Consider the following 23,287-nt stretch of genomic DNA (forward strand, 5'->3'; position numbering starts at 1 on the left):
AAAGGTTTAGTAAAACTTATTATTTAGCAACAGAAAAAAGTTGAATGACCAGCAGCTTGAGTGCTGTGACATTGGTTTTATTCATTATCCCAATGTGGTTTTGAGTTATAAAAGTACACATAATATGTAAGCAAGCTTTCAGAATAATTACTGGTATAATTACTAATTTTTATAAAAATATTGTCTACCTGGGCTTGGGAGTCTGATCCAAGAGCTGCAAGATCAAGATTAGCCTGGGTGACTAAATAGAAACAGAACTCAGTGGTACAACACCCCTGGTTCAATCCCCAGTACCCATCTCCCCCCCCCCCCACCAAAAAAGTTACTTTTTCCATATTTTAAGTTGTCAAAATAATAACATTTTTATAGACTTTTAAAAGTCTGTTTTTCAAATTTTTTTCTTTCATTTGTTCAGAAAACAAATATTTAGTGATTACCCAATGTGACCTACCATGCCATGTGCTAATCTAAGCACAAAGTTCATCTGAAAACAGAGTACACAGAAATTCTCTCTTGGAGTTTGAATTAAGCAAGGGGAAGTAAACTACTTGAAAGCCAGGTCAGGTTAGATGGTTATCTGCTGTGGAAAGAGACAAAGCAGAGTATGAATTGGGAATGAGGTATATACTTGGGGAGCGTGCTGGTCCCACACATACAACTCACGTACGTAGCTTGGGTTTAGTATATCTTTCAGGAGATAGCAAATGTTCTTTCTCCACGTAAGACTGAATTAAAAACTAAAGAGCAGCACTGTACAAAAATGATAATAATTAGTCCTATCTAGAAAGAATGAAATTATCACATTCAGCAGTTTTTTGAATGAGTTATGTTGGTTTCTTGAATTTTTGCTGATGTTCAGAACATTGTATAACATTAGTCTTTGATCATTTTGTTTTTATTTTTTGTTTAGTCTCAAGGTTCCATATTTGTTTACTTAGTAAATTGGTTTTAGCAAAATATCTGTTAGTTAATAATGATATAGATTTGTTTATGATGAAGTAAATATTTTATATTAGATGCTTAGGAGCCATATTAAAGCTTTGCATCTGGCTCCATTTTTATCATTCATCATTTATTCGGCTGACATTTAGTGAGTTTTCTTTTAATTTGAAAATTGTACCAAGGTAGAATTTTATATACCAGTATATAGTTTATGTACTGTTTTACCTAGCAACTGAAAGGAACAAAGGGCAGGTGATATTGAAGCATGGACTGCAAAATTGTTTCAAATTTCAGAGGTATTAAAATGTGGGAAAATATGCATTTCAGTGTAATTCGGCCAACTCTCTCAGCCAGGAAAAAGTTGTTCGTGACTGCAAAGATGGTTTTCTGTCTCCAGGCACACAGGTTTCAGACAGAAGATTGGATCAGTCAGGCAGGGAAAGATTGCTCAGAAAGCCACTTGACTCTGTTGCCTCCTTATGCATTCTTGGCATATTTCTTTTTTCCCACTTGAAAATGTTGAGCTGTTACATCCGTTTTCATCACTCTGCCTTTGTGTATTTGTTGTTGTTGTTGTTTAATTCTCCCCTAGTTGACAGAGCTTATAAAAGCTTTAAAGAATGCAATAAAGTTGTCTCTTCTCTCACACATACTTTTGTGTTTCCATAGTTCTATGAATATGTAGTACTAGTACTCTCACATTGACATTTTCGTGTGACAGTTTTTTCCTGGTTTTATTGCTTTTGAGGTATCATGTCTTAATTCTGTTTCTACCTCTTCCTATTACTGTGCACACATTCATAGCACATGTGAGACATATTGTTAAGGAAATAAGTAAAACTTGACTCCAGTTTAGGAGATAATTACATTTCTGTTATAATAGATTTGTATTTTATAATAATTTGTTCAAATTATAAACTGGTTTAGTGGAAGAGGATTTTGTAAACAAGTTATTACAAATAAGCTTTTCTGTAACAATCTAAAATATTTATTATATTGAGAAATAGATTGAAAGTATTTTTCATCTTTTGTTGATCAAGTGACTTGGAAAATGAGGTTGAAAATAAGAAGGCCCAGATAGTAAATCTTCAGCAGCATCTATCTGCCCTTGAAAAGGATACTAAACACAATGAAGATCTTCTTAAAAGATGCCAGCTACATTATAAAGAGTTAAAGGTAAAAAGCAAAACATAATTTTGTTTTTCTCATTTTAACACTTTAAAGTTTATTTTGAAACTTTGTCACTTCAAGTAGTTCTTAAACACTTTGGCCCCCAAGGCCTTACATTCTTAAATGAGCTTTCATTTATGTGGATTATATCTATCAACTTTTATACCTTTAAAAATTAAAATAAAATTTTTGGCTAAGTGTAAAACTAAGAATATTTAATAATGAATTTAAAATAATATGAAAAATATATTCTTCAAAACCAAGATTTAGTGAGAAGATTGGCATTTTTAGATTTTTGTAATTTCTAATGTCTGTTTTCATAAAATTCACTTGATTTATGTCAGTTTTTTCATTCAGACCCTTGTGATATTATAAATCACAACCACCTGTGCAATTACGATAAAATGCTCATAAGAGTGATAAATTATGCTTTAGTGTTTTTATGAAAGTAATTTTGACCATGAAGACTTTTTTAAAGGGTCTGGGGATGCCTGAGGGTTACTTGAATCTTAGTTTGAGAATCACTAGGTTAGAGTAATTGAGAGTTTGTGTGTTTCAGAAAAATACTTAGTGTACTCAAAAATGTCATCATTTTAAAATTCTAAGATGGATTAATTTTATGTTTATTGTGTGTGGGAACGGATTAGCAATGAGAATGATGATGGAAGAATTTCTTTCTAACTTCCTTTGGTTTGTTTATTACTAAGGTACCCCTTTTGTTAATTATGGGATCTTTCTGGGTCATATAGCTTTATGGATTAATGCATTCATTATATTTTCCAAGTGTTTTGTTGGCTCCTCCTCCTCCTATAATTATTATTATTATTATTAAATTCTGAATGCTTTCCTTTCAGATGAAAATAAGAAAAAGTATTTCCGAAATTCGGGAACTTGAGAATATAGAAGAACATCAGTCTGTAGATATTGCAACCTTGGTAAAATTCTACTCTTCAGTTGAATATAATGTTAATCAGTAAAATTGTCATATAGGTTAATGGCCATCAAATCTCAGCTTTTTTTTTAATCCTTTAGTTAAAGCTACTTTTTATGATTGTTATCTCCACTCATAATTATGTTAGAAACTACCTGAACTTCAGGCGTGTTTTGTGTAGATAACTTTTATGCATAGTTGATTTTGTCTTCTGCTACATGAAATAAAAACTTCATCACAAACTTAATTATGCTTCTGTATAGTGGCCCATTTAGGCACTCTCAGTTAAACAGCATCAGTACAAGTGGACAGAGATGGCAGTACCACCTTTGAGTCGGTCATATTTTCTCTCTGCCTTTCCTTCCTTGTTTTCTTTTTTCCTAAGTTAATGGCTCCCATTTTAATTCTCCATGAATTCGTTATTCTGTATTTATCTTGTTCCAGCATCCATTTATGACATTCAGCTTATTTTTTTCTGAGCTACAGTAAACAGTAAGATAAATTTTGCATCTTGTTAAAAAATAGCGATTGTTTGTCAAGTGTCTGTCTGCCTATCTGGCAGGATATTAAATGTTGAGAAATAAGCAGTGAACAAAGCAGCAAAGTCCCATGCTGACAGAACTTCATTCTCATGACACTTGCTATGGCTTTTTACTAGAAATGTTTCCACTTTTTATTTTTCTGCTTTTAATACCTTTTATTGATAGATTAAATTTCATGAAGGCATGGACTATGTCTTCAGTTTGGTAACACTTAACACATTGTGTGGCATAAGGTAAATATATTTATATGTACCCCCTTTTTAAAAAAAGGGTAGTAGATAAAAGTTAGTCCTTTTGATTATGATCTTATGATCTCAAATAGAATATCATTTGACTTATCTACTAAATATCTTTCCTTCTTATTTTTGAACTTCTTTTTTGTTTTTCTTGGTTTTTTTTTTTTTACTTTCTAATTTACCATTAAGGATATGAAAAAATTCTCTTGTGTTTATCTTTGATATGATTTGTCTATAGTCTGTAGTTTCTCCTCACAGAATTGTTTCTTTTTTTCCCCCCCTATTTGATAAAAGTCTATTAACTCTGTAATCTTTAAATGTTATCAGGAAGACGAAGCTCAAGAAAATAAAATAAAAATGAAAATGGTTGAGAAAAACATGGAACAACAAAAAGAAAATTTGGAACATCATAAAAGTCTTAAAGTAGAAGCAGAAAACAAGTATGATGCAATTAAACTAAAAATTAATCAGCTGTCAGAGCTAGCAGATCCACTTAAGGTATTTATCACTGTTATCCTATTTGTTCTGTACTTTATGTTTTAGTTTTATATCCAAATGTTCTTATGGATATTACCCTGTCAGAATTATTGATTAAATGTAAATATAACCAGATTATGAATATATATAATTTATTGCATAAACATAAACATATGTTATAAGTGGTAGGAACCAGATTATCATCATTTTTCAATTACTATAAAACACCTTTGCCTGTAGGAGAATAAACCACTAGATTTCTCTCTATTTTCCCCTCACAATTATTGCTTTTGTTGCCTCTTTATTTTGTGATATATTTGTTTTCCCAGGACCAAAAGTCAGGGACATTTTACACATTTATACCGTTACTTGTGCTCACCTACCTGTTCTTTTGTCTGCTCCTTTCCTTTAATAATGGATTAATTGCTGTAAAACACAAATTGAAATAAAGTCCTACCCAACTCCTGTTTATCATATCAGCATATCTCAGTACATACCAGGTTAAAGTCAGTTAATTTTTTGTTTTTAGCATAAGCTCTTTGAGACTACATTTAAGGAAATAAAAGTATTTAAAAAGTAAAGTTTCCATCTTGCTAAATAGCTTAGTTCTCAAGTAGCTTATTGTCATTATATTTATGAATAACTCATTTCAGAACCTCAAATTTGATTTATGAGACTCTGAGAAGAGATAATAATGTATTTTTAAGGGAGAAAGTTAAATTAATATCACCCTAATTTTCAGGGAAATTGCCCCTTGAATCAAAATGTATTTAGATATTTTTAAAATTTAAAAGAATTTACAGTATAGGAACTTTACTTGTCTTCATTGAAAATTTTAGAAACGTAATTTGGAGAATTGGAAAAAGATGTGAGGGAGTTGGAGGAGAACTGCCCAGAACAGCTCTTCCCTGTGGTGGTGGTGGTTTTCCTGCAGCTGTCTTATGTTTAACTGGGATTCCTACCTGCCTCTATAAACTGAGGAGACTGAACTTCTTTCTTTTTAGGCTGAGAAGAATAAAAAGAGAAAGGAGGCTGATAAATGAGTGAAGAGGATTATAAAATTTAACTGTAGTGTAGAAAGAAAGAAAAATATTCAAAATAATATTGAGAAAGATAAATGAGAAAATAGTTACTATAAGAAACAAGAATTAAAAAGACTAAATATTTAAGAATAGAAAATAATATAAAATTAGTTTTTAAAAGAAAATAAATAGAATAAATAAACATTAAAAATTTCAATAATAGGAACTGGGGATATAGCTCAGCTGGTAAAGTCCTTGCCTTACATGCATAAGGCCCTGGGTTCAATCCCCAGTACCAGTAAAAAGAAAAAAAAAAAAAAAGAATTTTAATATTAGAAAAAGTTAAATTAATTCAGGACTCCAGAGTTAACAGTGAAATTATTTTAAAAAGTAAGAAAAATTGAACATTATACCCATAGATAATTAAAATAGGGTTACTTAATCAAAATGATGTACTCAATACAGAAAAGAGCAAACTTAGCATGTAAATTATTTGTTTCAGGAAAAGTAAAAATGAGAATTGATGAGGAATAGCTATTTTTCTGTTACTTTTGTCTTGGTTTGTGTTTGTTTTTTTGCAATGCTGGGGATGAAACTGAGGACCTCATGCCTGCTAGGCAAGCACTCCATCACAGGGCTATATACCCCAGCTGTATTCTGTTCTTTTAGGGATTTCTAGGTTAAAGCAGTTCTTGGATCTAGGAGTCCTTAAATAAGTTCAAGAGCAGAAACTGGGCAGAAGGCAGTAAGAATTCTTGATCTTAGCTCTTAACCTTGGCTGCACATCATTGAAGGTAGGAGGTGGGTTCTTCAGTAAACTTGCATGTAATTAGCCAGGAGGCTTTCTCCTTCTCTATGTCAGGACACACTAGCTGTCAAGAACAGTCTGACCAAGAGGATTTAGGTAATAAAATAATGTGATTCCTCAGAATATTCCATCACAATATATTAGCATCTTCCAGATATAATCATCTTTTTGCGATTAGGATTTTCATTTTATGTTGAGGAGTCGTACAGATGTAGAGTGCTGTACTTAAATATGTAGTCATTGAAGTCTTAGCCTAGGGACTGCCCCCCTACACACACACACACACACACATACACACACTTTGAACAGTTAGTTATTTTGATTTACACTTGCGAACATAGTGCTTTTGTTATAAATTAAATCCTTTGTACAGGAAATGGCATCTGCATTCAGCCTGTGAACATACATTGTCTGTAGGAGGGTCTCTTGATTTCTGATGTGGATAGTTATTTCCTTTTCTGAATATCTGTTTTCTTTTATGATATCATTTGGGATTGTTTATTTCTGTCTCTGTATAGCTATGATTCTTGACGCTAAACATGATTATGGTATATTTGACCAATATCAGCCCAAAAATACAAGTGAACTGATTAACTAAAATTTATTTGGTGGTTCTTATCAGTAGCCTTTAAAAAGTCATTTTATTGAGATAATTGAGGTACAATAAATACACATATGTAAATGTACAATTTGGTAAGTTTTGACATCTATAAACCTGTGAAACTTTCCCCACAATCAGAAAAAAGGACATAATCTTTCATGCCCTTAAGTTTCTTATGTTCCTTTTTAATCTCTCCCTCCCTGTTTCCTGACCCTTATATTTAGATAAGCACCATTTCATTTCTATTACTGTAGTTTGTGCATTTTCTAGGATTATTTTCACTAGTCCCCACTAAACCACAATTTCACTTACTTTGGTTTCAGTTACCCTGGTTAACTGCAGTCCAAAATACTACTTGTATTGACTCAAGAAAGAGACCACATTGACATTATGTATATTGTTATAATTATTCTTTTGTTATTATTAATCTCTTGTGCCTAGTGTGTAGTAAAAACATAGCAATATAAGGTTCATTAATGTCCATGGGGTTTTGGAATATATCCCCACAAATTAAGAGGGTACTACTGTATTCAGCATTTGCATTATTTTAAGTTTTTTAAGGCAAATGATTCTCTATAAACTACCTTATTTACAAAAACTATAATTGAATGTATCATAACATATGGAGACTTCTTATAAAAATTTGGATATAAAGTGATTTCTTAATTTTGGGAAACACCTTACTTCAGACATGTTGTGAACATAAACTCTTAATCCTTTATTCTTCATGCAGCATAATCTTACCCATTTTACTGAGTTGTTAATTTTATACCTGGACTGGAAAATTTTTTTAAAGTAATCTTTATAGATTGTTTTGTTTTTATTCAAACAGGATGAATTAAACCTTGCTGATGCTGAAGTGGATAATCAAAAACGAGGGAAGCGGCATTATGAAGAAAAACAAAAAGAACACTTGGATACCTTAAATAAAAAGAAACGAGAACTGGACATGAAAGTAAAGGAGCTGGAGGTTAACCATAACTTTTTAAATTTCATGTTAATCTTTTTATTGTAGCCTTACTCATGATTATTAAAGTGTATTTTCTCTAATGTCATGTTTCTGAAAACAGACAAATGTTGAATTTCTGTCTTTTATAGATTAACAGGTGTTTGGATGAATCATCACAAGAAGAGGCTTAGGGACCCTCAAAGTGTGAGGACTGAATAGATAAGACTCCTTCTATCCCATAGCAGTACACATGGCTGATAAAATGGCACTCACTTGGCTAATATAGCTGCCTACTTGGCCAGCATACTATCAGAAAAAGGCACCCCTTCATTTGAGACTCTGGGGTGTGGGTTGGGCTCCACTTTAGCTCCTGTCAGTCACGCTTGTTGACAACTAAGCAGCAGCCTTGACTTTAGTGAATAAATTGAAGCTAGTCTTGTAAACTAGATGGATTCCAGTTTTGCTTTTATAATCTTAAGGAAAACAATTTAATCATTTCCCTATTCATACTTGTAATAGAGAAGGTTTTGATTATAAAATAATTTGCATTGTTTACAAATAATAGGGTCTTTTGGTGTGTGTGCTTTTAATACCATTGGTGTTCAGATTGCATCCTGAAGCACATGGAAAGTTGTGTCAGACCTCAGGTCCTTGGGTGCTGACTTTTTGTTATTGCTCTTTTAAGTTTATATACAATGAATGTAATATTCTGGTTTTGTTGTTGTTTTTAGTTATAGGTGAACACAGTGTCTTTATTTTACTTTATGTGGTTCTGAGGGTCGAACCCAGTGCTAGGCGAGTGCTCTACCTCTGAGCTACAACCCCAGCCCTGTAATATTCTCTTGAAGATTTATAACAGCTCTGAACTCTGTCCTTAATATAAAGTTTACTTATATAACATTGATATTAAATGTAATTAAAATACAAATATTGAACGTAAGTTCAGAATTTTATTTTTCATATTTTGGCAAAAATGATATAATGAATTATCTTATAAAAGAAGAATTTTAAAGATACTGAAGTTTAGTTTAATTGCACACACTTATAATCCCAGCTATAAAAGAGGTCCAGGCAGGAAGATCATGAGTTCAATCCCAGCTTGTTCAGGCAACACAATGAGATCCTGTCTCAAAAACAAAACAATAAAAAGATGTTAAACTCCTGTATTCTTAGGAGAAAATGTCACAAGCAAGACAGATCTGCCCAGAGCGAATAGAAGTAAAAAAGTCTGCATCAATTCTAGACAAGGAAATTAATCGATTAAGACAAAAGATACAGGCAGAACATGCTAGTCATGGAGATCGAGAGGAAATAATGAGGTAAGAGTGGTTGGTAGCTTTTCTGGTTTATTATATAATCCAGACATATTATCAAGACATTAAAAAAACGTTTATAGGTCTTTCATTTTTGGATGAAGTGTTGCTAAGGCATATAGTTGTAACTGAACTAGTTTGTGTGTGTGTAGTACTAGGAAATGGGTTCTAGGACCTCATGCATGCTATGCTTTGCCACTGAGCTATACCCCAACCCTGAACTAGTGAGATAATTCTTAGTAAACAAAATAGGTAGGAAAGATGTGTATTAGTTATTATTACCATCTTTCAAAGAAGCATTTAAGCAATATGTGTCTAAATGTTGAAATTTCAACAGAGCCCGATTATTTTGTTGCTATAACAATGTATAAAATAGAACAAGTTTGTGTTTAGATGTTTATTGTATTATTTATTAACACCAGAAAATTAAAAATAGTGTGCAACTGTTGAAGAATGGTTAAATTACAGAAAATTGCAGCTGTTACACCATGAAACACTTCTCATGTAAAAAAAAAAAGATTGAGAAAACAGGAGCAATTTGTCAGATGTCACTAAATCCCCTCCGTAGGTTGGGAACCATTTTTGCATTTGCGCCAACATTGCATGGGAGCATGCTTTCCTGTGACCTTGCCAGCAGAATATATATAAAGTTTATAAGTTGTTTTTCTGACCTTTGACTAAAAAATAGTATGTTTATGTAGTTTTAATCACACTCCATCGTTATGAATAAAATCAAAATATTTTTCATATATTTAAAAACTATTTTTATACTTTGATTTATCTGTTTTTTCCCACTTTTTTAAGCATTTAAAAAATCTTTTTCCCTTAAATTTTAAGAGCATATTTAGATAATATGGATGAGAAATACTAGCTATGTGTTGCTAGCATTTTTCTCAGTTCATCATTTGTCTTGAGTTTTTTAACTTGGGATGGTTTCTTTTTTTTTTTTATTGCCATGAAAAGATTATTTAGTTCATTTTGTTATTATTGTATCTGGATTTGGTGTAATTTTATTTTACTTTTTTGTTATCAGAGTGAACCCGGGAACACTTAACCATAAGTGTTAACTAAGCCATATCCCCAACACTTTATTTTTTATTTTGAAACAATGCCTCAATTAGTTGCTGAGGCTAGCTTGTAACTTAGGGATTCTCTTCAGCCTCTTGAGTCACTGGGATTACCACTCCTAGCTTGGTGTCAAATATTTTAAAAGCCTTTCTCTACACCTAAATTATGGAAGTATCCACTTATGTATTTTTATAACTTACATATATTTTTTTTTAATATTTAGATTTCTGCTCTATTTGAAGTTTATTGTTGTGTTTAGTGTGAGGAATGGATTTTTTGTTTTTCAAATGCATCCATTTGAAAAGTTGTTCTGTTTCCTACAAAATGGCACATATGAATATCGGCTGTTTTTGCAGATTCATAAGTATTTTCCTCTAGTTTTATATCTTAAAGGATAATTTTGTATAATGTAAATTCTTTGGCTTTGACTTTCTCTTGAGTATCTTATTTATGATTGCACTTTTCCTTAAAGCCCTTGCAGTTTGTCTGGAATGTAAGATTCTGTGATTGCTTTTCCTTTTCTGTATGCATTAAGTCTTAGATTTTTCTTTATCTTTTGAATATTTTCTATTTTATTGTTTTGAGGTCTTCAGTTATACAAATTTTAGATATTTTTGTCTTTATTATTTTGGCAAACCATTTTATGTTTGTGATTTTTTGAGGGTTTTTTAAAAATTTTTTTAAGCTATCAATGGGCCTTTTATTTTTATTTATTTATATATGGTGCTGAGAATTGAACCCAGTGCCTCACACATGCCAGGCAAGTACTCCACCACTGAGCTACAACCCCAGCCCTTGAGGTATTTTATTTCTGCTTTGAGGAGGTACTCTTTCCTGCCAGCACTTATATCATTTTTCCCTTTACTTTACAGTGTTTAATTAAAATTTTTATCTGTCTTATGGAGTATTGTTATAGTAAGTTTTTGTATTGTTGTTTATAGAATTTTGCTGTACTTTTACAGCCCTTTTTTTTCCCCATAAATGTCTTTGTCTATATATTTTTTTGTAACTCATTTTTCAATCAGTTGAATTTACCTGGACTGGTTATTTGAAGGCTGTGAAGAATAACTGTGGGAGCCTAGGCCAGGGTTGCCTTTTATACGTAGTTAGGATCTATGTCTTTCTTATTGCAGTATCAGGCTGTCAGTACTGCCTTCTCTAATAGCATTTCTGAGTAGCCATGCCTTCCTTCTCTGACTCTTTGATCTTATCTTGTTCAGGGTAGAGAGATTTAATATTGTCCTTTGTTCTTCTGTTCCCTTGTTGACATCTGTCACTAAGGGAAACATTTTTTTTCCATTGATCTTTTTTTTATATTATAATAACTAAAGCACATTAATTATACAAATTAGTGGGTTTTGACTATGATCTTTCCATACATGTACATGTGCTTTGAATTGTATCCATCCTCCCTGAGCCCCTCATTTTTTCACCAAAGAAACTCTTTTTTCCTGTGACCCCTTCACTTTGAGAAGGTGTGTGTTTGCTGATATCTCTGAGACTTGCCACCTATATGCTCCTGGTATTCTACTTTCTTTGTAGCTTGAATTTTTATTCAGTGTAACACATTCGTTGTATGGAACCTGTTCATTCTAGAGGTGTCTTTTGACTGGGAATTAGGAGATAAGCTGCTACTTTGTACTCACCATACTTTCTGCCTTCCTATTCTCCCAGCTAAATGCTTTTGAGATTTATTTACTTTTCTTGTGAATGATGTTTACTTACTTAATGTTTTGTTCATAAAATAGGCAGTACCAGGAAGCAAGAGAAACATACCTTGATCTGGATAATAAAGTAAGGACTTTAAAAAGATTTATTAAATTACTAGAAGAAATAATGACTCATAGATACAAAACATATCAACAGTTTAGAAGGTGAGTATATTTAAAAAATATTACTTGCATATATTACATGTTTGTGTTTTCTTTTTTCACATTATGCTTTATAGATAATAAAATTAAGTTAAAAGAACGTTATGTGATTCATTTGTAACAGAAATAGTACTTGTCATTTAGGATTCTGTAATCAAAGAATTCTGATTTGAAGGAACCTTTAATAGCAAGCAAGTTATCCAACTGTGCTAGGTATCCTTCACTCTTAGATGACTTTCATTGCTTGAATAGATTCTTTGAATGAGAACTCATTGATTCTGAAACAGCTTATTTGGACATGATTTGGTCTTAAGAGGATACAAGTGTTTGGTGGGGCCTGCTAAGGCATTTGACCATTTGATTTACCATGGTCTACTAGAATGACATAGTTCTGTAAATGCAGAAACACTGTTTAATTCATTTTTGTTTCTTCAGTGTCAACTGTGTCCAAATATAGTAGGCACTTGGTATATATTGGTTGAATAAATAAATATGGAAATGAACAACATATTCAAAGATGCATGCACACAGATTCATAGCAATGGATTGACTCCAGCTAATGTCACAGATGGCAGAATTAAACAAGAAGACAGTTGATAGGAATGACTCTGGATATATTTGGATCCAAGGCAGCCCTAGTCCTCCCAACTTATTTCTATCAGTGGCATTGCCTCAGTAACATGCTTTTAAACTATCTTTATATCCAAAATTCTATAATCTTAAGGTCATAAAATAAATAAAAATATATCTAGCTGTATTACTTATGGAAAAATTTAGATAAACCCCTAAAGAAAAATATAATTGATTAGTTTCTTAACATGTAAGTTAGTTTTGAAGTGTATTTTCATTTTTTAAAATTTATACAATAGTAATGTATTTTTATAGGTTATAGTGTGACATTTTAATTCACGTAGACAATGTGTAATGATCTGATTAGGATAATTAACATATCCATCACATGAGACATTTATCATTTCTTTTGTGTTGGCATTATTCATAATTGTGTTTTTCATTTTATAGATGTATTATTAAAACTTGAATTAAATGGGATTTTTATCCCATTGGGGCTGCTTTTAATAAAGGTGGGACTAAATGCAACCTTTAATTGAGGTTAATACCTCAAGGCAGTACTCTTTCTGAATACTCTGTCTTGTGAATTATGAGGTTATTCACTCCTGCTAGTGGGAACATGAACTCTTCCTGGCTCTGTGGAAGCCAGGATGCTTCTGCTTTCTTTTCCCAGGGTCACTAGTGTCTTCACCTGTGCACTGATAGTAATCAACCCACGACTGGAGCAAAACCATGGTAGATCTCTGTAGTTCTCCCTGTGAGCCATCCTCTCCTCTCTAGTCCTCTGTTCCCCAGACTCCCAGCTCTGTCTCCTAACAAGAAGATACCAGGCTTTACTCTTTCAGTGAGTAGGAGTTTGGGATATTCACAGGGCTTAATCAGTTTGTGTCTTTCAGAGATTATTTTTGACTCTAGCTGCCTGTGCTTCTGGTATTCAGAGTCTGGAAACTATTGTTTCATATATTTTATCTAGGTTGTTAGTTTTAGACAAAAGTCTAAACTCAATCTCTATTACTACCTATGTGTTTCCAGGTGGAGTATTTTATTTTTATATCATCCAGAAATTTACATTTACATTTATTTTTTAAAAGTATTGCTGTTATGGTTTATTACCTTGATGACATGATTGATATTGTTTACCTAGTCTTAGGAGGAGAATAAAAATTATTAAAATTTTCTATGTTGTTTGTGGATAACCTTGTCATTTCATGACAATAGTCTGTAGACATCCTGTAAGTGGAAGCAATTGAAGAATACATATTATAACTGCAAGAAAAAAAGTGAACAGGGAATTCTGAAAACTTACTAGTAGTGGTTGCTGTGGTAGCAAAAGAAAATGCAAACTGTCAGTATTTCCTTGTATGGGAAGTTAAGCAGTTTAGGGAAGGAATAGGATGGAAAAGGAAAAAAAATCAAGTTATTCTGAAGAAATAAACCTTACACTAATCAATGAGTAAAGATAGTTAAAAAAAAAAAAAAGCCAGTTACTTACTACCTAGACCATATTTTCTAAATACCATTCTATGCCAAATAAAAAAATCAGGGTTTCATGGAAAAATGCCTAGTTATAGACCTGGGCAGGGAAGGTACAAGAGAATCTCTTACTGTGTTAGAAAGGAAAGAAAGCATTTAAAATCGTGTGTGTGTGTGTGTGTGTGTGTGTGTGTGTGTGTGTGTGTGTGTGTCTCAGAGAGAGAGAGAATGAATTTAACAACATAGGAGCCAATTTGAAGGGGCTTTCATTGGCAAAATCTGAGACAAAGGTGAGGATCAAAATAAGAACAATAAGGAGTGGTATGGGTAAAATAAATTAATGAGTAAAATAATAATTTCTAATTCCAACTGCTAAATAAAAAAGGTAGATAAGTAAATAAGAAATTAAAGAAGGAAAATTCTTCCTTATAGTACATTGTCACCTACTATATAGAGAAGGAAACAGAGTTTGCATTGTGCCAGGCATTGTATAAAGCATTATTATAGCAATAAAGAGATTGCCCTGACCCTTTTTGATACTGTGAAGTTGGGAGGAAATAGGCAAATCTATAGTTTAATCTGTTAACCAACCCCTCTAGAGCTTAATTCTTTTAAGGACAATAATTATGTCTTATGTGTTAGGGTAATAATGTCTCCATAAATTAGTCAAATGATTGACATTCATATGAACTAGCTTTTGTATAAAGGGGTATATTAAATGTAGGATGACATCTTCATTACATAGATGTTTATTATAAAAGTAAATGGACTGATTAAAATGTGGAAACACAAAGGAATATAAAAACACAGAAGGAAAGAAACCACCTAAAACTCACCTACTAAAAGGACAACCAATGTCAACATTTTGATGTATTTCTCTTTGCTTAAATCTGTGGAAACACAAATGGGTATAAAAACACAGGAGGAAAGAAACCACCTAAAACTCACCTATTAAAAGGACAACCAAGATTAACATTTTGATGTATTTCTCTTTGTTTAAATCATGCTGAAAATATAGTTCTGTATATCTTTTTCCTCTTTTTAATTTGTTCAATTTCTTCATTTTAAGGTGTTTGACTTTACGATGCAAATTGTACTTTGACAACTTACTATCTCAGCGAGCTTATTGTGGAAAAATGAATTTTGACCATAAGAATGAAACTCTTACTATATCAGTAAGTATCTTAATTTGTTTCGTCCTTATCATTAGGAAAGTTAGCTGCTTTTCTTTTGATTAAACATTTATGAGCTTTAAGCTATTGTCTTTGGAAAACAGAAGAACGTATTTCTAAGTTAAGGATAATCTTTTTTCTATTGTGATAAAAATTAAATGTATTTTACTGAATAAAGCTGCTAACTTTAGTTTTGCTTTTTTTTCCCCCCAGACAACCACATTATTTTCTTAGGCAGATAATTACGAACTTTATTTTCATTGACAAGTGACTATCTTGTCTTTCTACTTCATTAGTTTCTTTTAAAAATTTTTACACAGCATTTTAAATTATATGAGACATGTGTAAAGTCCATAGTCTCTAGTTACTTTGTTGGAAACCAAGAAGGTTCTGCTTAATGTAATTGTCTTTGCATTATTTACTTCTGAAGTAGTTCCTAGCTCTGGCCTCTTTTGAATACACAAAGCACATTCAACTTTGTGGGTTCTGTGGCTATGGATTCATTCATAGGTATATGTATTAAAGGTGGGGTATGGGGATATGGCAATAAAAATTGTATAGTCAGTTCAAGAACAACTACTCTAATCTGGGGAAAATTTTTCAAATAGTTTATTACTCTTAGTACAATAAATTTTATCCCTTCATTTGAATACTTAGAAGATATGTTATGTGTTTGGAACATCTTTGTCATTTGGAACCTCTGCATTTTAACCAAATTAGGAAGTTAATTTTTACTCTTTCTTTATTTAAATTTCCACTGAAGAATCATTGGTACCTTCTCACCTACCATTTTTTAAAAATTTGTTTTAATTAGTTATACATGACAGTAGAATGCATTTTGACACATCATACCTAAATTATTTTGTATTAAGCAGCGGGGAGTGAAGGGAAGAGAAGGGATATGGTGGTAGGCTAGTAGAATGAATTGAACATTATTACCCTATGTGCATATATGACTACACAACCAGTGTGATTCTACATCACGTACAACCAGAAGAATGAGAAGTTATATTGCATTTTGGTAGGTGGACCCTACCATTTATTTTTAAGAGATCCCATCATTAAAGATAGAAATATAAAAGTATTGTGAGGAATTGTACTCTGGGTAGAGAAGTGATACATCATGACAGCTCATTGCTTTCACTGCACACTACAAAAAAGCCAGGGAAATAACAAAAATTTGTTTATGAAGACATTGGGAAGCTACATAGAAGCAACAGTTAACTTGGAATTTCAAGGGATAGGAGAGCCTGCCTAAAGTAAACTGACAGTTATTGATTTTTTTTTCCCCCCCTGGAGGCAATTGCTGATTCTGGAATTTTGGTGGTTGTAGAGGGTTGGCAAGACAGTAGATATGTGTGAAGTACTAAGCATGTGACTTAGATTTCAGTTGTTTTCTGAGTTCTGACGCAGGGAACAAGGATGAGTGAAAGATAAATTAAGCCTTACTAAATTGGCAACTCAAATCCGACCCAGCTGTCTCCCAGCCTTACCATGCCTCTGACCTAATAAAAGGATACATCTCCTCTTTGGTGGAATATTATATCATCTGGAGCCTCTATTATTGTTTTACACAGAACATCAAGCTACATCCTGTGATTAGGAAGAAGGCAAGTGTATCTGTGCTCACCATATCTGTTCAACATTCTAGTAGAGGTTTTGACCAAGGCTAAAAGTCAAGAAAAAGAACTAAAAGATATGCATTAGAAAAGAAGAAATCAGATTTTCTTTATTCACAAATAACATGATCATCTATGTCAGAAATCTGATGGAATCTGCAGAAAAGCCATTAGAACTAGTAAGTGCAACTAACTACCAAAGTTGGAGGCACAATCAATATACAGACAGAATGAATTAAATTTCTATATACTAGCAACAAATGATCAGAAATTGAATTTTCTTTTTTTTTTTCTTTTTTTTCTTTTTTTTTTTTTTTGGTGGTGCTGGGAATTGAACTCAGAGCCTTGTGCATGCAAAGCAAACATCTACCAACTGAGCTATGAGCTAAATCCCCAGCCCCAGAAATTGAAATTTTACTAATACCATTTATAATAGCATCAAAAGATAAAACTTAGATAAAATCTGACAAAAAGTAAGCAAGACCTATAAAATGGAAACCAAAAAGATATATGGTGTTCATGGATCAAGACTTCAGTATCAAGGTTTCAGTTCTCCCCAAGTTGATCTGTAGATTCTACACAATTTCTATCAAAATACCAGCATGCTTTTTGTAGATATTGATAAGCTGATTTGTACATGGAAATGCAAAGGACTTGAAATAGCCAAAACAACTTTGAAAAGGAAGAACAAAAGTAAAGGTCTTTAAAACTTTCTATTAGCTACAGTAATAAAGACAGCAGGATACTGGTATAGAGACCTTAAGAGAGAGTAGTAAAACAGGATACATATTACAAAGGCGCAAAAGGAAATACGTTCTTTGGAAAGGATGAATATATTCTTTATCTTCAGTTGTGGTTTCATAGATGTGTGTATTTGCTAAAATTTAATCAAATTGTTTATTTTAAATATGTCTATCTGAATTTTACACCTCAAAGCTGTAAAAGTTACCAGATAAATGAAGAAGCATTGAAATGTGAGTGATACAGTTTTTTAAAAGTGGAAAATAGAAAGACTTACAGATAATAAGTTACAAGAAACAACAAAACTATACGATAGCAACAAAATAGAATAAAGAGATAAGCCAAACATACATGGTTTCCTAATTAAGGGCAGACTCCCCTATAGGCCTATGGGGAAAAGGTGGTCATCTCATGAATTGGTTATACTTTTGATAAAATAAATAGCAAACCTTGACCCTTTACCTCATGTAAAGTACAGAAAGTGATTAGAGATTTAGAGTCTAGTGAGGTGGTGCACACCTGTAATACCAGCAACGTGGAAGGCTGAGGCAGGAGAATTGCAAGTTCATATCCAGCCTCAGCAGCTTGGAGAGAACCTGAGCAACTTATGGATCCTGTGTCAAAATTAACTATAAAACCACTGGGCAGGTAACTCAGTGGTTTAACACTCCTGGGTTCAGTTCCTGGAGCAACAACCAAAAAAAATTTGATCATAGACCTACATGTGAAATGTAAAACAGTAAAGCTAAAAGAAGAGAATGTCTTCTCTTTCCTCTGCATCTTTAATAGCCATTTAAACTAGAACCAGATAATCGCAGTTTCCCTGATTGACTGATGGTATTTTTTCATATAAATTATACCATTTTTTTGTATATTTGTTGGCAGTTTTTATTTCTTCCTTTGGGAAAAGTCTATTCAGATTGCTTACTCATTTTTTAATTGGAATTTTGTTGGGGTTTTTTTTGAGCTTTTTATTTTATATTCTGGGTATTAATTCCTTGTCAGGTGAACAGTTTGCAAATATTTTCTCCCATTTTACAGGGTATCTCTCTTCCCTCTGTTAATTGCTTCTTAGTTTGATATAATTCCAGTTTTCTATTTTTATTTTGTTGCCTATGCTTTTGGGGTCTTGTCCAAAAAATTATCGACTATACTATTGTTTTAAATGATTTCCCCTGTGTCTTCATATACATTCTTGGTGACAGTGTGAATTAGTATACTCACATGGAAAACAGAATGGAGGTTCCTCAAACAATTTTTTTTCTTTTGGGTACCAGGGATTAAACTCAGGGGCACTTAAGGACTGAACCACATTTAGCTCTATTTTGTATTTTATTTGAGAGACAGGGTCTCACTGAGTTGCTTAGTGCCTCACTTTTGCTAAGGTTGGCTTTGAACTTGTGATCCTCCTGCCTCAGCCTCCAGAGTTGCTGGAATTACAGGCATGTGCTACCTCACCCAGTTCAAACAATTATTTTTAATTTTTGAGTTAAATGAATCTTAATTTAATAAATGACTGAATGACCCAGCAATCCTACTTCTGGGTAGATATCCAAAAGAACTGAAATTTGAATATTAAAGAGATAGCTACACTGCCATGTTTATTGAAGTCCTGTTCACATTAGTCAAAACATGAAGTTAGCTTCAGTGCTCATCAGTAGGTGAATAGATAAGCAAAACATATATATGTATATATACATATATACACACACATACACTTAAGCTATATATATAAAATACTCAAGCTATATATATGTGTATTTATACATACATACACATACACACACTCTTAAGCTAGTATTATTATTAAGCTATATCTTAAGTTCAGTTGTTGAAACAGTAAAATAGATGGAAATAGAGGACATTATGTTAAGTTAAATGAGCCAGGAACAGAAAAACAAGTACCTTCATGTTATCTTTCATATGTGAAAGCTCAGAAATTTTGATATGAATATAAAATAGTGATTAACTAGCAGATCAGAAGGTCAAGGGAGAGGGGGGATAGAAGGTTGGATAATCGGTTCTTTTTTTTTGGCCTTTATTTTATTTATTTTTATGTGGTGCTGAGGGTCTAACCCAGGGCCTCACACATGCTAGACGAGTGCTTTATCGCTGAGCCACAATCCCAGCCCAGGATAATGGGTTCTTAAACACAGAAGGAATAAGTTCTTGTGTTTCACTGCACATCAGGGTGACTATAGTTTATAAATATATCTTTTTTATTTTATGAAGATCTGGAAGAGAGGAATTCAGAGGCTCCAAACAAAAGAAATAAGAACATGGAAATGTTGATTACTCTTACTTGATCAATACTTTCTGTATATATGTCTTGAAATATAACACTATACTTCCTAAATATGTATAATTGTTACATATTAAGTCAAATTAATAGAGTATCTTTATGTTTTTTATGAAGATTTATAAAGTAGGACACAAGCAGTAATCAAGATTGACAATTTATTACAATAAAGAATTACTCCATCAAAAAAGTAACATTAAAAGTGTGATAATGGAAGCTCTGAGCAGGGAAGATATTTGCACTACATATGTAAAATAAAGGACTGAGAATTTTAAAGAATAATAAATATTAAGAAAAAACTTATATATCAAAAAGCTTAAAATAGGAACTTCATAAATTAAGATATCCAAAGAATGAATAAACACATGGAACAGTGCTCAGCATTGTCAGTCATCAAAGAAATACAAATTTATACCTCAGTAAGTTACTATCCCACCCCTATTAGGATGACTGAAATGAACAAAACTGGAAATCTTGCGTTGGTAAGGATGTGGATTTAGAACTCTGATATGTTGCTAGTGGGAGTGTAATTTTGTAGAATTCATTTGAAAACCTGTCAAGAGTCTCTTAAAGCAGTTCCATTCTTGGGCATAAGCCTAAGAAAAATGAGTTCTTATATCCTCAAAAACATATTGAATATATGCTTAAATTTAAAATTTTTGAAACTTATAATATTAAAGATTGCTTATTTGAGAGCAGCATTTTTTCAAATAGTGAATTGGAAAATATTGACAACTAAATGTCTGCTATTTTATAAACTGGGTAGTGCTCTGTTTTTTTTCACCTTATTTGGAAATATATGTGTCTGAAATTCTGTCACAATGAAATAGAACCCCTCTTAATGGATTTTATATTATAAGGAAATTGTGTTAAAGAGGTTGTTTTAATTTCATTAATTACTTTTTTATTGTTCCTATGGATTTATCCAGTAAAGAAGAATTATTTAAATATGTATTTTAATCCATTTCTGCTGTGATTCCTTGGCCATTTTTTTAAGCATCTTCGTAGGTCCTGTCTGCTTTTACACTGAATAATTAATTGTACTTCTAAAGCAGTGCAACCACTAGATGTCAGTGTAATTCCAGTAACAAAAAATTATCTCAGCACTTTTAAATGTTTGAGATAGAAAGAGTTGACTTTTCCCACACTTAGTTTTTGTTTCTTGTCACCTCGTTCTCTTCAAGGTTCAGCCTGGAGAGGGAAATAAAGCTGCCTTCAATGATATGCGAGCCTTGTCTGGTGGTGAGCGTTCTTTCTCAACAGTTTGCTTCATTCTTTCCCTGTGGTCCATCGCCGAATCACCTTTCAGATGCCTGGATGAGTTTGATGTTTACATGGTACTGTTAAATTTTAAATCATGTAATTTTTGTTAATTTAAAATGTATACTTAGAAAGCAAAAAATGCTTCAATTTTTTTTATAATAGAAAAGAGTCTGCCCTGACTAGCAGTGTTTGTGGCGGGGGTAGAGGGGGGGAACCCTAGAGTTGGAGTTCTTCCCTTGCTATCATGCTGTACATCCTGTCCCAAATTTCAGTTCTTCTCTCCCAGAATGAACATCCTGTCTGTCCATCCATTGGAATTTTCTTCAGCTTCTTCCCTAGCTTATTTCCATTAACTCAGAAATATGTTCAGGCTGTTATTATCTAACAAAATTGTCACCAGGCCATCACTCTTGCTCTTACTGTTTGCTCTTGGCTGTCCCGTGGCAAAGTATATATTTTAAGGGTGTAAGAGCATTTGACTTTGAACTTAAAAAAAATATATTAGGATTTGAGACCTGCCTCTGCCACTGATTACCTAAGTTGAAGCCAGGTATTTAGTTTTTGGCAGCTCAGTTTCTTCATGAATGGAAAAGTTATGAATGCTTCCTAGGGTTATAGTGAGGCTCAAGTGAGGTCCTGCATGTGATGGGCTCACATGGCCCAGATAAATCAGCAATTACTCTCTTTAATACTTCTTTCCTAAGTCCATGGTAGTCTGAGTTTAGGCTGCCCTACTGCAGGAAATCTTGTTTAACAGAAATCCTACATGAGCTTATACCTATTCTATTTCTTCAAATACATGGCACCACAGACCTGTCCTCCATCCCTTAGCATGTGTCATCTTGCCAGCTTGCACACTCTGCTTCCTGGTTTTACTGTATTCTACTGTTTACAGTCTGCTAGGCTGCCTTCCCTAATTCTAGTGTTCTTAAATGTTTTCTTTGTTTGCTTGTTACACTATTATTGATTTTCTTGGACTCTGTACCCTCTTTTCTACTCTCTACCATCTCAGGAGTGTGCGTGCATTCACAGAGTCCCCAAAGCTGTTAACTGCACATGGGCACTTACCAGATAGAAGCCTCTCATCCTGACATCTCTCTTACATTCTAGATCTGTGTGCTCCACTGCCTGTTGGTTATCACCTAGTAAACAGCCAGTCTCTCAAATGCAGTTTGTCTGAGACATTGTGTGTCTTCCTCTGAAAGCCTTTTGCTTTTCCTAAATTCCCTACCTTGTTTAGTGCCAAACTGTCATTACCACCACTGTCACCTAGCTTCAAACCCTGCAGTTTATTTATGACTCTTCCTTTCCTTTTACTTATACACTAAGTCTGACCTCCCTCTGCTCCTCTTGAAGCTGTGCTAGTCTTTGCCTCTCCTCCCTTCTCACCACAATTCTGGTGCCTCTCATCCCTCTCTGTTTGTCTGTCCTGCCATGAGAGCCTCCTGTCCCTACTCCCAGATTTCTGCCTTGCTCCTCCATCTGTGTGTCCTCTACCTTTTTAGCAGGTTTATATTTTCTAAAATAGATCTGATCTCACCTATTTAAAGCCCCTCAGTGGTTAATTATCATATTTGGGATATATGTTTAATTCTGTAGGGTAATTTTGAGACTTTCACGATGTAGTATTTGTGGGCATTTTCAGATGTACTAAGCTATTTGTAATTTTCCAAATATGGCATCTCTGCCTATTGTGCCCTCTTTAGCTATGCATCAGACCCTGCTTATCTTTTAAGACTTGGCTCACATGTCACCCTTATGACACCTTCTATGACCACCGTATCCTCTCAAAAGAACTTCTAAGAGTTTCTTGACACTGCCTTAAAATATTATTTTTATATTATGAAGATACATAAATTTTATATTGTATATTATTAATTATTATAGTGTTTTTCATTGTTACAGTCACCTCTTTTATGTGTGAATCTCCCACCAGATTGTAACCTTTTTAAGATTATCTATGTCTTAATCATGTTTATGTCTTCTAGTGCTTAGCCCATAGTAAATAGTAAATAATTATTCACAAATCAGAATTTATATTTGTTAGTACTCAATAATTATTCACTGTCAATTTTTTCCTTTTATGTAATTGCTAAAGATGGGTTGGAACTCCTCTGAGAATTGTCTTCGAGCTAATTTATAAGTCAGAGATGATAATTATTCTTTTCATGCAGTGTTTTTGTCTAAAATGTCATTATGTAGTCTTATTGCCCATATTGT

General features: G+C 33.0%; 1 protein-coding gene across 1 annotated transcript in view; it reads left to right on the plus strand.

The window, feature by feature from the left end:
- Smc6 (structural maintenance of chromosomes 6) overlaps positions 1-23,287 on the plus strand; it is a 67,412-nt gene that overhangs the window by 41,612 nt on the left and 2,513 nt on the right. The window contains exons 18-25 of the mRNA XM_078029639.1: positions 1,983-2,118; positions 2,967-3,047; positions 4,149-4,319; positions 7,562-7,699; positions 8,852-8,997; positions 11,808-11,933; positions 15,043-15,148; positions 20,989-21,141. Of these exons, the coding sequence (XP_077885765.1) occupies positions 1,983-2,118; positions 2,967-3,047; positions 4,149-4,319; positions 7,562-7,699; positions 8,852-8,997; positions 11,808-11,933; positions 15,043-15,148; positions 20,989-21,141 (1,057 nt within the window). The remainder of the gene's footprint in view (positions 1-1,982; positions 2,119-2,966; positions 3,048-4,148; positions 4,320-7,561; positions 7,700-8,851; positions 8,998-11,807; positions 11,934-15,042; positions 15,149-20,988; positions 21,142-23,287) is intronic.

This window comes from Ictidomys tridecemlineatus, chromosome 12, assembly GCF_052094955.1.
Source record: "Ictidomys tridecemlineatus isolate mIctTri1 chromosome 12, mIctTri1.hap1, whole genome shotgun sequence".
NCBI lineage: Eukaryota > Metazoa > Chordata > Mammalia > Rodentia > Sciuridae > Ictidomys > Ictidomys tridecemlineatus.